Genomic DNA, 17,047 nt, shown 5'->3' on the forward strand with positions numbered 1-17,047 from the left:
GCATGCAGTGATCCTTCAACAACCCTTGGTTTTTAAACAGTTCTTTTTTTCCCCATGTCAGTCCACAATCAAAAATCCAATCTTTCCATTAAAGCAAACCCAACAACAGAGATACCCAAAATAAAATAAAAGAACTGCAGGTCTGAAACAAAGACAGAAATTGCTGGAAACACAAGGCAGGACTGGTAATATCTGAGGAGACAAGAACAGTTAACATTTTGAGTCCAGTGAACCTTTGTGAGAACTGGGTTTTAGTTTTGGGGTGATGTTTTAGCAAGGATAGAGGAGAGGCTAACGAACAGGAAACTGAGATTCAGGATAACTGGATCATTTTGAAGTTGACAAGCTGGAGTTAATGGAATTATTAGAATGCTACAGGAATCAATGTTGGGGCCTCGACTATTTACAAATTGTATGAATGATTTGGCTCATGGCACTGACTATTATTGTCAAGTTTACTGATGATATGAAGAAAGGGAGCAAATTAAGTGCAAGGAGGATACAAAGGAGTCTTCAAAGAGATCAACATTTCTCCTTCAACAAGCACCACCAAAAGAATATTATCTGATCAATTGTCCCAATGATGTTCTGACACTTACTCTGTATAAAGTAGCAACTGTGTTTATTAAGCTACACTTCAAAAATACTTCTTTGGCAGTAAATGTATTTTGGGGTGTCCTGAAAACTTTGAGAGCTGGCATTGTTAGCACAATGGCAGACTCAATGGGCTAAATGGCCTAATTCTGCTCCTACGTGTTACTGTCATATGGATAACATTCTGTCCTCTATTCTTGAAATGCTTATTAAAATCTTGACCGTGAACAAACAACCAAAGGAACAGTTACCAATAAATGAAGGTTTCAAAGAGTTTGCTTTGGATCTGCTGGAGGTTTACTGCGGCCAACGCAAAGTCAAACTGTGTCACATAATTTCTGTTGCACCAAATCCCCATTTAGATCCATTTTGTGCTGTGGTTTCTTTGAAATGAACCGTACTTTCACAATAAATTCTCAACTCCATTGACTTGTGATGCAAGCCATTCACCTCATTTAGCAGAAGAGTAGCAGTCCTGTGCCTGCAAACCCATTTTTGAAAAGATTATATACTTTATTACAGAAAAACACTGGCAAAGCTGCTGCACTTACCAAGTGAACATATGGAACAAAGTAGCCCAAGACTGCAGTGGCGATCCCAAAGGCCCAAATCCTGTACGTTACCTTCCTGAACACTCTCAGGTTTAGGTATTTCTTAAATCGGTGAATGCACTTCAGTTCTTCTGTTTTGTCAGGCTTACTTCTTTCTCCAGCAGAGGGCAAAGGTAATAGAGGTTTATACGTCAAGGATAAAAATATCTGTATGAACATGAGTACACTGAGAATCTGCAGTGTATGAGCTAGACCCAGTGTGTCGCCAATCTTCTTTAAGAGAAAAGGCATAGTGACAGAAAACAGACTGCTACCAGCTGTCATCACACCATTTGCAAGGCCTAACCGGCTTCTAAAGTAATGGCCAAGGATGACTAATGAAGGCTGGAAAGCAAAAGATGATCCACATCCAAAGAGAATTCCATAGGTGAAATATCTCAGTTCCAGGGACCTGTTAAAGACAATGGAACGGTGTGTTACAGTAGATCATTTGACTTCTTACATTGAAAGATCTGCTCTTTTCCAAGTTAAGAGCTTCCCCAGATGAACTTACAAAATCTCCAGAGTTTAATTTTTTAGAATTACTTAATGGAAAAATCCAATTTAAGAGAAAACGAGGAGACTGATACCATTGATCCTACTCCTGTTGAACCAGGAATACATAAAATGGGGAATTCATGTAACTTTTTGACAAAATCCCCAAATTGGAAACATTAGTTCAGGCACTTAAGCAAAGAAATGATCAGATGTTGCTTTCACTGTGTACCCCTTAACTGCACCTCACAATCACCACTGACTCCAGCACAGAATAATAAAATCTACAATCCAGAGTAGACAAAGCAGGTGAAGACATTAAATGATAGCCTATGTATTAAAATATTTTGCTGTGGACAGTGATTGTATTCTAGGATTTGATTCATTTGTCATCAGAAGCTCCTATGATGAGAATCATCTAACCCTGCATTCCCTGAAACATGAATCTGAAAACCTTTAATTCCGAATGTAAGTCACAATGTCTAAAATAAAACAAAGGCAAGGAGTGGTAGACCAGAGTCAGGAGAGGGAAATGCTGGTTTTTGAAGTTTATAAATTCTTAAATGGAATAGGTAAGGTATTTTGATCTAGAATTCTAGGGCTAAAAGGAAATTATAATAGATTAAAACTACTGAAAAATAAATTTAGTACATATTTTAGGTAGTACTCATTGCCAAATGGTGAAAATATTTAGAATAATCTGTCCATGAGGTAGTGAAGACAGATACAATCGGAACTTTCAACTTGGAGGCTGTACTTGAGGTGAAAGGGGTCTTTCCCTTCTTTAATATTTCTTGTGTTCCTGGGATTGTTTTATTCTGCTGGATTAACCACTATTCCATTCAGGATTGCTTCTTCCATACAGAAGAACTGGAAACACATTAAAGTCTCTTTGGTGAAGAAGTGAGGGAGCTCATTTAACTCCACGGATAATTAACACCTCTGAGTTAATATTTACCCTGAACTGTAATTGTAAATTTCAACAGCTGTCCAATTTACTTGTTTGGGAAAAGAAAAAGGAAAAGGAAAAAGCGTACATGGTTAGGAGCAAGCTGACATTCTCTGAGTCCGTTCCAGGCACATGACAGAAATTCAATTCCAAACATCTGCAACCTCCTTGTACCACCCAAGATGTGAAGATAAATCACATTCCTATTCTTTAGCATGATAAACAAATACTATCTTAAATCATTTAGTTATATGTCTTAGGGTGTCCTAGGATAATCCTAACCCAGTATTGCAGGATAAACTATCCTTCAAGATGCAAGTAGAACAAAAAAGTTGTTAATTACTGACAGATGAACATCCTCCTGTACTTATTTCATTGAACTTATATTCATTTAAAGTGTTAAAGAAACTGCAGTATCCAATGTCCTTAAAGTACAAGTCTCCTAAGAACACTGGGGCAGCATGGTGGCTCAGTGGTTAGCACTGCTGCCTCACAGCACCAGGGTCCCACGTTCGAACCCAGTCTTGGGTGACTGTCTGTGTGGAGTTTGCACATTCTCCCCGTGCCTGCATGGGTTTCCTCTGAGTGCTCTGGTTTCCTCCCACAGTCACAAAGATGTGCAGGTCAGGTGAACTGGCTATGGTAAATTGCCCATAGTGTTAGGTTCATTAGTCAGAGGGAGATGGGTCTGGGTGGGTTACTCTCTGGAGGGTTGGTGTGGACTTGTTTCCACACTGTAGGGAATCTAATCTAATCTAATCTATTAAATAAAGTGGATGATGAATCCAAAATGTTAAGATTGAGTTGAGTACATCTAGATGGAAATTTCAGATCAAACTGAGGAAGTGCTACACTGTTAAAAATTCTACCTTTGTCTGCATTCCCAGGCCGATATGTAAGACCCCATGAGACGATTTTGGGGAACCCCTGGAGAGTTTTTCCCACTGGCTGATGTTTATCACAAGCATCACCGAAGAATAGATGAACCCAGCAGTTATTATATTGTTGCTTAAATGACCCTGTGTGAACATTGGCTGCTCTATTTCCGACATAATAATTTGACATCCATGATAACCTTGTGTAATTTCTGGCATGGCACTTAGTTTACTAAGAATTGCTGATAAATAAGGTAAATCACATTGGGTTAATGGTGAACCTTATATGTTTCAGTCTGGACAGAACAGAACATATTTCCTCCAGTCACAAAAGCACTGTATCATCAGAAGCTAGTGCTATCAGACTGAAAGCAGCAATGTGATGTTCTTTTTAATCAATGCATGAGATACCCTTTCATAATACTGTAATTTGAAGAAATCATACAAATTCATGTCCACCATTACAGTCACTCAAATCCCCTTGGAATATGTATAGGTGAAGGGAAAAATGTAGCATTAACTACATCAACTACAACACACCCCTAATATAACAGCTTATGTTTATGAGGACTCTTTAATATAGTAAATGTTCCAAGCTGTAATCAGACAAAACTTAACACTGTGTTAAAGTAGGATTATGATTCTTCATCATAACCTAACAAATGAGCTTTAATTTCTGAACTTCCTTCCCTTAGGATGATGACAAGTTGTATTCTGCAAACGTTATTACAAATGTTATCTCAATATCCACTGGCTTTGGGGGTCTCCTGCGCAGCAAACAAGTCATTCAACCTTCATTCTGCAACATACCTTGCGCCCTGTTCTTTTATAAGCAGAGGTGAGTCCTTCAGATCACTTTTGCCTCACCCTTTGAAGCCCAAATACTTGAATTTTTGGTCAAAAACAGAAAACAGCAATTGCCTCAACAAGAAGGTTTCCACCTGTATGCTTCTCCTTTATCTATTCAGAGATTGGCCACCATTGTGTCTGATGCTCTAATGCCACTCCTCAGGGATGAGTCAGTACCCCTCTATGTTGAGCATCCATCATCGTGAATGTTCAATAACACCAATGTTAACTGAGCTGGCTGACTCCTGAAGGACATTGCTGAGTGTCTGAAGTTAACAATTAACTTGTGGATATTTCTGTAGCCTTAGTGGTTTATTTTAAAAATTTTAAGCCATGTAAATTGTGTAGCCACAAGAGCAGGAAATTCTGTGACAATAACTCACCCCTTGACTATCCCATGCCTCCACCATCTACAAGGCACAAGTCAGGAATGAGTTTTCTTTATTCATTCACAGGACATGGACATCACTGGCTAAGCCAGAAATTATTGCTCATCCCTAACTGCCTCTTGAACGTGGCAGTGAGGTTCTTTCTTGAACTGCAGCAGACCAGGCGCCTCGCTCTTAAGAAAGGAGTTCAACGGACTTTAACCCAGCGCCAGCAAAGGAACAACAATATAGTTCCAGGTCAAGATGACTTCTAGCTTTCAGGTGGTGGCGTTTCCATGTATCTGTTGCCCTTGTTCTTCTAGTTTGAAAGGTATTGGTAGTTCCTGCAGTGTATCAAGATGGGCCAGAAAATTATACAATAAAATAAAACAAAGAACTGCAGGTGAGTCTCTGTACGCTTTCTGTTTTGGTTCCAGAAAATTAAACACAACTTTATATTGACAGAATTACCAAACTACAAATTTGTTTCATTGCAGAAGGATGTCATTCAGCCTATCGTGTCTGTACCAAATTGAAGTATTTTGCAGTAGTGCCCTGTCCCTGTAATCCTGCATAATATTTCTACTCAAGCAATCATCCAGTACCCTCTTCAATGGCTCAATTGAACCTGCCTCCAGCACATTTCAAGCAGGGCTGGTAGACCCTAACCACTCACTGGATGAAGACGTGTTTTGTCATCTTGAGTATTTTTTTTGCAAAATAATTTAAATCTGTGCCCTCTGGTTATCCATCCTCTACCAAACAGAAATGGTTCCTCCCTTTCTCCTTTGTCCGAACCCCTTATGATTTTGAAAGCATCTAGCAGGTATCCTCTTTGCTTTCTTGTCTTCAAGGAAAATAGTCCCTACTTCAAGTGGATGATAGGGACTGACATAAAGTGAACTGGCATAAAAACATACCCACACTAAATGTGCATTCAAATAACAGAAAACGACAAATTGTTTCTTCCTTTATGAAAGACAAACCATATTAGGAAATCAGAAAATATTAAATATCAAAACATTACTTGAGTTATCAAGGTAACTTCAACTTTTGTGCAATCTCACCTCAATGGAAAAAGGTAACTCTGAGTTATCTCTGAGATTATTAAGTAACATTATGGTCTATGTGGTTGAGATTGTATTCCAAGAGGTAGATTTTCTTAACTCCAAACATTTCTTTTAGTATGCTCCACACTATTCATTTCTTTAAAAAATAAGCTTATAAAAAGAGTTATTAATGTCTACATTAAATAATGAATACAATCTAAATTTAAATTTGGACTTCAATGAGGCGTTCCACAAGGCTCCCCATGGGAGACTGGTTGTCAAAGTTAGATCTCATAGAATACAGGGAGAACTAATGATTTGGATACAGAACTGGCTCAAACGTAGAAGACAGAGGGTGGTGGTGGAGGGTTATTTTTCAGACTGGAGGCTTGTGACCAGTGGAGTGCCACAAGGATCGGTGCTGGGTCCAGTACTTTTCATAATTTATATAAATGATTTGGATGTGAGCACAACAGGTGTAGTTAGTAAGTTTGCAGATGACACCAAAATTGGAGGTGTAGGGGACAATGAAGACGGTTACCTCAGATTACAACGGGATCTTGATCAGATGGGCCAATGGGGTGAGTGTGGCAGATGGAGTTTAATTTAGATAAATGTGAGGTGCTGCATTTTGGGAAAGCAAATCTTAGCAGGACTTATACACTTAATGCTAAAGTTCTAGGGAATGTTGCTGAACAAAGAGACCTTGGAGTGCAGGTTCATTGCTCCTTGAAAGTAGAATTGCAGGTAGATAGGATAGTGAAGAAGGCATTTGGTACGCTTTCCTTTACTGGTCAGAGTATTGAGTACAGGAGTTGGAAGGTCATGTTGTGGCTGTACAGGACATTGGTTAGGCCACGTTTGGAATATTGCATGCAATTCTGGTCTACTTCCTATTGGAAGGATGTTGTGAAACTTGAAAGGGTTCAGAAAAGATTTACAAGAATGTTGCCAGGGTTGGAGGGTTTGAGCTATAGGGAGAGGCTGCATAGTTTGGGGCTGTTTTCCCTGGAGCGCGGAGGCTAAGGGTTGGCCTTATAGAGGCTTATAAAATCATGATAGGCATGGATAGATAAATAGACAATGTCTTTTCCCTGGAGTGGGGGAGCCCAGAACTAGAGGGCATAGGTTAAGGGTGAGAGAGGAAAGATATAAAAGAGACCTAAGGGTAACTTTTCACGCAGAGGGTGGTGCGTGTATGGAATGAGCTGCCAGAGGAAGTGGTGGAGGCTAGTACAATTGCAACATTTAAAAGGCATTTGGATGGGTATATGAATAGGAAGGGTTTGGAGGGATATGGGTCGGGTGCTGGCAGGTGGGACTAGATTGGGTTGGGATATCTGGTGGGCATGGACGGGTTGGGCTAAAGTGTCTGTTTCAGTGCTATATATCTCTATGACTCTCTGACTGTAAAAAAATTAAAATTATTACCAGTGTGCAGCACTTCCTCTTAACGCCACTTGGTGTCAGTATAACAAAACCAAAATTGGCTGTTTTTTTGAGCCATTCCTCTGACAGACGTTTTCAAAATGTAAAAGACCCTGTTTCTGTAGGCATCTAACTGACCCTGTATACAGCAACACAAAGAAAAAAGTCCTTATGCCTTTTAACATTCAATGTGTTCGTCTGTATCAGAGACTAGGAATACTGTGGCGACTAACTCAATTCCCGACTCCCCCAAGCCTGACCATCGTCTACAAAGCACAAGTCAGGAATGTGATGGAATACTCCCACATGTACCTGGATGGGTGCAGCTTCAACACTCAAGAAGGTTGATGCCATTCAGGACAAAGCAGCCTCTTGATTGGCACTTTATCCACAAACATCCATTCTCTCCAACACTAACACTCAGTAGCAGCAGCACTGTAGAAATTCAAAGAGCCTTAGCACCTTCCAAACCTGTGTCCACTTCAACCTAGAAGGACAAGAGCAGCAGATACATGGGAACACCACTACCTGCAAGTTCCCCTCCAACACACTCCCCATCCTGACTTGGAAATATCGCCGTTCCTTCACTATTTGGGTCAAAACCCTGAAATTCCCTTCCTAATGGCATTGTAGGTCAACCCACAGCAGTGGACTGTAGTGATTCAAGAAGGCAGTTCACCACCACCTTCTCAAGGGCAATTAGGGATGGGTAATAACTGCTGGCCCAGCCAGTGATACCCACACGTCACAAATGAATAAACAAAATCTACTGCAATTTCACACAATGTAATCAGTTTTCCAAAGAATACTGGAGGGGCAATATTTGAACGGTTCAGGAATTTGCATAGTATATTCAGGTGGAATTTGTTTAATGACTGTGCAAAAGCAACATCATTCAGTCTGAGCAAAGGAGGCTTTGCTGTGTTTATCTGGCAATCATCCGGGGATCTTTGAATTGGGAGACAAATAGAGAAGTCAAAAAACCATCCTTTGGTCATACCTGTGGTGGATTACTGTGTAGTAGCCCATGCCAGACAACACTGGAAGCCCATGCGTGTGGCTTTCTAGTATGTATAGCATTGGGCTCAGTCATGATAATCCCTCTAGAGTTAAGTATTGTCCTGGGTCACATATAAACAAACACCAGTAGGTCAATAGGTAGTCATCTGCAGAACAATATCCCCAAATGAACTCATGTTTCAAATGAGCAGACATGTAGAAATAGAAAACCATGCCTCCAAATGCTAATCCTTCCCTGACTCTCCAGACTGCATTACAACATGACATTTGGTAACATACTATTACCAGCACATCTGTTTACTGTGCTACCTTCGCTAATTTCAGTTTCACAGGCTGTAGATGGCAGAACAAATTTTTCAAAAGAAACTGATCTATTTTTGTTATTTCAATCATTTCAAAAATTTCTCGAGTTTCGTCACATTGTATAACTCAGCTGCAATGTGAAAACATAAGAGCTTTTATCTGCTTCATGACCGAACTGCGCCGTACTGAGTTTGAGGTTAGCTTGTGCCCTGAGCTACTTTGGATTCCAGTGTCCGGAAGCTGCCTCTCAGGTGAGGAGAGTTGTAGAAGTGTGGAAAGGCAAAAATACTTCCCTAATCAATCTAGCTGCTCCCTATCCCTACAATACATCCACACCTCATGTTGTCCATACATGGTGAACAGCTGTGCCATTGGCCAGTATGCTACCATCTTCCTAGAATTGTACTGTGGCCCATGTCTTCCAGTTTGCGGATAGCTGGAGACCAGACATACTCCCAAAAGTTACTTTGGAACCCCTCAAAAGTCCTGATACACTGACTCCATGGGAACTATACAGAAAGCCTTAACTTTGAATGGGCAATTTCCCCAGGACCCTGTGCAAATGTTTGCTGGATAGGTACCCAGGTCATGTAAGGCAAATTAAACCTTGTGTAACTATGAGGTAATTATAATACTGACCCACCCCTAGCCCAATGTCCAACACAATGGCCCCAACTCTCACTTTATGTACCTGATTCATTCTCACTGAGCTTCTGACTCCATGACCCTCTGACCGTCAGGACCCTCTCACCACCTCCAACCAGAAACTCTGAAAAAGGAATTGTTGGCCTATCCCATGAAGTGTTCCTGCCTCCCTGCACTTTGACTGAAGGCAGGCACCTTCCAATGTTAACCACTTGGAAGTGAATTCATTAATTAAATGAACACCAAGTGAAGGGATAAAATGGTAACCCAATGGTATTAAATTACACAGGTGTTCCTTGAGGCTTCTTCTTGCTTGGTTGATGCTCTGTAACTACAAAGCTGGAAAAATTATTCATTTTATTAAGAGCTTTCACCTATCAATCCACACCCAACAACCTGCTATGAATATCCTGCTGGCATTTTGGTAGCTCTTGAGAAATTTCCCAACAGCAGGTGAGGGAATGCACCACATTCTAAATAAAACAATCCCCCCCAGTCTTAAAATAAAAGTCAATTTACCCTATCTCCCAGTGTTTCCAGTCCTTTAAAACTTAACCAATCCAGATCCATATCTTTGCCTAAAAGTAATTCGTTCTTTGTGAGCCGAACCCTATCTATGTACTGAGTTTTGTCAAAATCCCTCCATTAGGTTTTGAAAGAGTTTAGCCCAGATTTTCCAATGATCAGATAATCATTATGAGACTAGGGGTCCTTGCAGAATGGCTAACATAGCAAATTATAGGAATTATCGTGAAACTGATAACTCTGCTGGCCAATTCTCCTATTCATGGAACCTTCCACAACTGTCCATTTATATTGAAGAACTGGGGAGATTCTGCTGTCATTAAGGAAGCACGGTGATTCTGTGGTTAGCACTGCTGCTTCACAGTGCCAGGGACCTGGGTTCGATTCCAAACTCAGGCGACTGTCTGTGTGGAGTTTGCACATTCTCCCCATGTCTGTAGGGTTTCCTCTGGATGCTCTGGTTTCCTCCCATAGTCCAAAGATGTGCAGGTTAGGTGAATTGGCCATGTTAAAATTGCCAGGGATATGTTGGTCCGGTACATTAGTTGGGAGTAAGTGTAGAGTAATGCGGAATGGCTTTGAGTGGGTTACTCTTCAGAGGGTTAGTATGGACTTGTTGGGCCAAAGGGCCTTTTTCCCCACTGTAGGAATTCTATGGTTCTGTGAAATTCTTGAGTGGGGGAAGCCATTTAGCCCTCAGTTTATCAACATAATGAAATCTTCTGAATGAAAGATATTGTGATAGGGTTCAAAAAACATTTACAAGGGTGTTGCCAGGATTGAAGGATTTGAGCTATGGGGAGAGGATGAATAAGCTGGGGCTATTTTCCCTGGAGTGTCAGAGACTGAAGGGCGACCATATAGAGGCTTCTAAAATAACCAACAGCACGGACATGGAGAGTGAACAGCCAAGGTCTTTTCCCCAGGGTAGGGAGTTCAAAACTAGAGGGCATAGGAGAAAGATTTAAAAGGGACCTAAGGGGCAATGTTTTCAAGCAGAGGGTGGTGTGTGTTGGGATGAGCTGCCAGAGGAAGTGGTGGAGGTGACTACAATTACAACATTTAAAAGGCATCTGGACAGGCAGATGAATAGAAGGGTTTAGAGACATATGGACCAACTGCTGGCAAATGATACAAGATTAATTTAGGATATCTGGTCGGCGTGGACGAGTTGGATAGAAGAGCCTGTTTCCATTCTTTACATCTCCGTGACTCTATGACACAGCAATGCCACAGTGTCACACATCATCAGGGAACTGGTGCTGTCGTGGCAATACCATTGGATTAGTAATCGAGAATCCAAACTGTTGCTCTGGAGACAGGGGTTCGAATCCCATTATGAGACATAGTGAAATTTGAACACCATAAAATCTGGAATTAAAAGGTAGCCCAGAGGTAATAATTGTTGATTGTCAGAAAAAGCCTCTCAATTCACTTTTGGAAGGAAAGTCGGTCATACAACTGCCCTTTGAAAAGGTCTAGCAAGCCACTCAGTTAGAGAACAGTTAGAGATAGGTAATAAATGGTAGCCTAGTCAGCTATGGCTACATGTTATGTCTGAATTTTTAAAAAAACTGTCAACTCAGAAGGGTTGAAATCAAAGTGGGAAATTACAATTGCTTAATGGGAATTCATGTCAATAAAGGAGCAAACGTGGTAAGGCTAAAGCCAGGACTAATCAGATCCAAATAAGGGGAAAGAGCAACATATGTAAATCCTGGAGGGAGGGGCTAAAGGATTTTACTCGGACAAATACAGAATGTACAATAACAGGATAACAAAGTGAACAGAGTGTTAAAGAACCACCTATAAAAATATAACAGGAAATTCAAAACAACTAGATTAGTATTTCACAAGAACAACAGGAAACAATTAGATGTGCAAAAAATAGAATCTGAGAATGCACCTAAGATAGTCAGTATAAAATAAGTGATGCCTTTCCAAGTAAATGTAAGGGGAAAATATTGAACACCATGCTCTCCCTCAAGGACAATAATCCAACTAAAACCAACTACAACATAAATCAGCTGGAAGCTTGAGATAGACTAAAAGGGCACCAAAAATCAGTCTCCGTTATTAGGTTTCTTCTCCAAGAGCAGTGTGATAAGCAGGGGAGTAGATATGTGAAGCATCAATAGTCATTTTCGAGCAAATCTATTCGGCTCAAAGGGTGCACTGTTCAGGCTACCAATGTTCTTTTTCTCTTTCTGCTCTTGATTGTGTTGCCGTCATCATCCACAATTCGATGGTGAATGTGCAGACAGGCCATTATTTGGCTGCCTCCTGTATGATTATTCCAAAGGACCCATTACTAACATGCTGAAGATCTAGATCCAGAAATGGACCCGACACCCACAAATTTAAAAATTAGAACGAAATAATGGGGCCAAGGAATCAAATTTAGTGGGATGTGGTAATTTGAATAGTAGAGCCAAGGCCAAAGAGAAACAGCTGGTGAAAATTCAATTGGATGTTGACAGGCAGCAATAAAGTACTTTAATCAAAAAGTAAACCAACAGTTAGGGCTAGAATTTACAAAAAGAATAAAAGGAGAAAACTAAAGGTTCTGTATATGAATTGTTGTGGGGAAATCACCACAGGTTACCTTTAATTTGGCTACTTATTAAGAAACCTCACAAAGTGCTGAAACAATGATTTAAACTTTATTGTATGTAGCAACCTAAATAAGACCCTGTAAGGAAGTCACTTAACCCTCACAATTCAACTTGGCTATCACCCAATAACTGGTGGAATTTAGCTATGATTCCATTATTTGTTTCTGGACACGTCCATAGTTTGATCCTTGTGCAGTGCTGTTCTTCAAAACTCTGCTAATGTAAGGTTCTGGTGTTGGAAAATTATACAGATTTTCATCCTTCAGGGGTGATGTTATTGATTCTTCAGAGTCTTTACATCCAAAATATTGTAATTCTCTAGCTTGGTTTCTTATCAGAAGTAGCTTCTTTGTTTTTTATAACATTTGGCATTAACCATCTGTTTGAGCAGTGTTCCTGTCATTAACTCCCTAAATTCTTCTGCAGAGCAATCAGTTGTCCTTGTGGCACAAAGTAAGCAGTTTATCAAGCAGGTGTCACAGCAGGTTTGTTCACGTAGCTTTGACTTCTCCTCTTCTCAGATGTGATTAATTGCCTTCAAATCCTATATAAGTTTCTCCTTGAACCTTAATAGCAAAATCCAGATTGAGTTATTACTGAACCCCTTTCTGTGTAACAGTATATCTTTGTTGATTCTTTCAATCCGCGAACAGTTATTAAAGTTATGACGTTTGTAGTATCATAGAATACACACAGCAAACAAAACTTTGCAAATGGTTCTGCCTTACTTAGTTAGCTAGTTATTCAGGAAATGTTAGACAATTTAAAATCATGTCTAAATCCTGGATATCTATAAAACTGACACGTCCCAACTTACTAGTGACCAATCCAATAATCCCAAATCCCACCTCTGACCCTTGCCAACATTCAATGACTTCTGATTCCTCCTCCCCCAACTCTGAGCAAATACCATCCCCCCAACCCCAACTTGAAAGGGGAACTGTTGACCCCCGATGTGCTCCCACCTCTCTGCACTTTGACTGGAGGCTGGCTCCTTCCATTGGCTCATTGTCCAGCAGCTAATTCAGGTAATTAAATGAACAACTTAAGAAAGCACTCAGTAGGACGCGTACCTCTGATAAACTATCTTAATCCAACATTATTACCATTATGCTACTCCACCTCAAGGCAAAATGCAACAGGTAAACTGAGAACGCAAATAAAAATAAACAAATATGATCTGGTAGCCATTACACCACATGATTATCGGATGTCATAGACTAGAAACTGGGTTTGGGAGGGAATGAGACGTTTAGGAATGATAGGAAACGAAGAAGGAATGATAGGAAACTAAGAAGGCATGGAGGAGTGACTCTGTTAGCTATTACTACAATAGAGAAGGTTGACCTAAGTTTGGGAAACCAAGATATAGAAACAATTCAGATTGAGATGAGAGATGGGAAAGGAAGGCATGACTTGAAGCAAACAGGTTCCCTAACTGCAGCTGTTGAAGAAGGTAGCTCACCACCACCTTCTCAAAGGCAATTAGGGACAGGCAATACATGTTGGCCAGCCAGTGACGCCCACATCCCACAAATGAGTAAAACAAAACTATATTAACAATAAGCATGTGGTACAGTGAAGCATAAAGTAAGAAATAATAAAAGCTTGTCGGAAAGGTTCAGTAATGATCATGGAAGAACCATATATTTTTCATATTTGGCTGATGGAAAAGTCAGATGGGTCAAGACAACCTAGATGAGAAGTTTGCAAGGAGACAGGGTTAACTCGTAGAAGTGTAATTGTGAAAGTGCCCCAGGTAGCAGCAACCATTATATAAGTTTGCAGTTAGTTTGAGGCAGAGACAAGTGAGTCTAAGACTTCTTCTTATTCAAATAACAGAATTATGAGGGTATGAAAGCAAAGATGATTAAAAGTGAATTGGTAAATTAGGTTAAAGGAATAGTCAATAGAGGTGCCAAAGATGATATTTTTCAGAATGCACAGAATAGATACATTCCAAGGGATGTACCCACCATCTGTGATTGATAAGAAATGTAATGTAAAGGCAGCATCAAACTTCAACAAAAAGTGTACAATTATGCAGAGGTAAGTGGCAGGTCTGAAATGTAGTCAAAATTAAGAACACTCAAGGCTATGGGTAAGTGCTGGAAAGTGGCACTAGTAAAGAATTAGAGTAGCTTTTTGTCAGTGCAGACTTGATGGGCTGAAAGGCCTCTTCTGTACTCATTCTATGATTCTAACTAATGATTAGACGAATATTTGGAGTAGATGGGTTATCTTATGAGGAAAGATTGGACAGGCTAAACTTGTATCTGCTGGAATTTAAGAGATGACTTAAATGAAACATCTAAGATCCTGAAGGATCTCAATGCGGTTGACGTGGTCATGAGGTAGTTTTCTCTTTATTCGAAAAGTCTAAAATTAGGGGTGACTTTTTAAAAATCAGGGGTTACCCATTTAAAACAGAGATGATGTCGTTCTGTTCTAACAAGGCTGAGAGTTTTTGAAACTCTCTCCCTGAAATGACGATGAATGCAGAGTCCTTGCATATTTTTCATAGATTCCCTATAGTATGGAAACAGGCCATTCGGCACAACAATTCCACACCAACCTTCTGAAGAGTATCCCACCCAGACCTATTTCCCTACCCTATTACTCTACATTTCCCATGACTAATGCGCCTAACCTTCACTTACTTGGACACTACGGGCAATTTTAACATGGCCAATTCAGCTATACTGCACATCTTTGGACTGTGGGAGGAAACCAGAGTAGACACAGGCAGAATGTGCAAACTCCACACAGACAGCCACATGAGGCTGGAGTTGAACCCGGATCCCTGGTGCTGTGAAGCAGCAGTGCTAACCACTGAGCTACTGTGCTGCCCCAAATAACAGAGTGGAGAAGTTCTTGTTATGCATGGGGGGGGGGGGGGGGGGGGCTTATTAGAGAAAGGCAAGATCATGCATCTGAAGTTACAATCAGATCAGGCATGAACTAATTGAATGGTGGTGCTGAATGAGGAATGAATTGAATGGAAATTGTGAATGACCTCCTTCTGTTTCTAATTTACATCTCCATATGGTGAATTCCAGCTGTTAATGCTTTTCCTTTGCCCATAAATGCTGCCTGATCTGCTGAACATTTCCCGCACTTCCTGTTTTCCTACAATGATGGCAATATAAATAAAGAGATAGACCCCTGACAGGCAGAGAGGAACACAAATAAAGGCAAAGAGGTAAGCAGAAAGAAAGGAAGAAGCAAAGAGACACACACACACACACACACACAGAGAATGTGTCTCACATGACATGCTCTCACAAGAAAGGTATAGGGAATGGACAATCGTGAGGGATGATAAATTAATTTGGGACAGATGACTGTCTGTATGGAGACAGTGAGGTCTGCAGATGCTGGAGGTCAGGGTTGAGAGTGTGTTTCTGGAAAAGCACAGCAGGTCAGGCAGCATCCAAGGAGCAGGAAAATTGACATTTCAGGCCAAAGCCATTCATCAGGAATGAGGCTGGGAGCCCCGGGGGGGGGGGGGGGGGGGGGGGGGCGGCGGGGGTGGACAGATAAATGAGAGGGGGTTGGGCTGGGGAGAAGGTAGCTGAGAGTGCAATAGGTGGATGGAGGTGTGTGCAAAGGTGATAGGTCAGAGAGGTGGGTGGGGCGGATAGGTGGGAAGGAAGATTGACAGGTAGGACAGGACATGACAGCTGTGCTGAGCTGGAAGGTTGGAACTGGGGTAAGGTGGGGGGGGGGGGGGGGAGGGGAAATGAGGAAACTGGTGAAGTCCACATTGATGCCCTGGGGTTGAAGGCTATCTTCCTCCAGGGGTCGGGTGGTGAGGGAGTGGCGATGGAGGAGGCCCAGGACCTGCCTGTCTTCGGCAGAGTGGGAGGGGAAATGTTCAGCCATGGAGTGGTGGGGTTGGTTGGTGTGGGTGTCCTGGAGATGTTCTCTAAAGCACTCTGTGAGAAGGCGTCCAGTGTCCCCAGTGTAGAGAAGACTGCATCGGTAGCAACGGATACAATAAATGACATTTGTGGAAGTGAAACTTTGATGGATATGGAAAGTTCCTTTAGGGCCTTGGATGGAGGTGAGGGGGAGGTGCGGGTACAGGTTTTGCGATTCCTGCAGTGGCAGAGGAGGTGCCAGGAGGGGAAGGTGGCTTGTTAGGGGGCATGGACCTGACCAGTTGTCACAGAGGGAACAGTCTTTGCAGAAAGCGGATAGGGGTGGGGAGGGAAATATATCCCTCATGGTGGAGTCCATTTGTAGGTGGCAGAAATGTCGGTGGATGATGTGGTTTATGTGGAGGTTGATGGAGTGGAAGGTGAGGTCCAGGAGGGTTCTGTCCTTGTTGCGGTTGGAGGGGTGGGGTTCGAGTTTTTACAGATTAATAGAGTGAAACTGATTCCAGTGGCAGAAGGTAACCTAAGGACATATATTAATGTAATGGACAAAGAAAACAGAGATAACATGAGTTCTTTTTTTTAATGCAGCATGTTGATTTAATCTGGAATGAACTGAAGAATGTGGAGACTAATTTAATAACAATTTTCAAAAAGGAATTGATATATACCCAAACAGGAAGGATTTGCAGTGCGATGGGGATACAGAGTGTGTGAATAATCGTATTGCTCTGTTAAAGAGCCAGCCCTGCTGTAAAGGGAAGAATGATCTCCTTTCGTGTTGTAACCATTCTGTGATTCTAGGATTTCAATCAAAGAAACAATCAGTTCAGGGAAACTGTATCTTTGTACAGTTTTCTC

The 17,047-nt window shown here is 41.2% G+C and overlaps 1 protein-coding gene across 1 annotated transcript in view; it reads right to left on the minus strand.

The window, feature by feature from the left end:
• The window catches only part of slc16a2 (solute carrier family 16 member 2), a 99,285-nt gene that overhangs the window by 16,136 nt on the left and 66,102 nt on the right, over window positions 1-17,047 (minus strand). Inside the window, exon 3 of the mRNA XM_072595435.1 lies at window positions 1,146-1,596. Within this exon, the coding sequence (XP_072451536.1) occupies window positions 1,146-1,596 (451 nt within the window). The remainder of the gene's footprint in view (window positions 1-1,145; window positions 1,597-17,047) is intronic.

This window comes from Chiloscyllium punctatum, chromosome 25 (assembly GCF_047496795.1).
Source record: "Chiloscyllium punctatum isolate Juve2018m chromosome 25, sChiPun1.3, whole genome shotgun sequence".
NCBI lineage: Eukaryota > Metazoa > Chordata > Chondrichthyes > Orectolobiformes > Hemiscylliidae > Chiloscyllium > Chiloscyllium punctatum.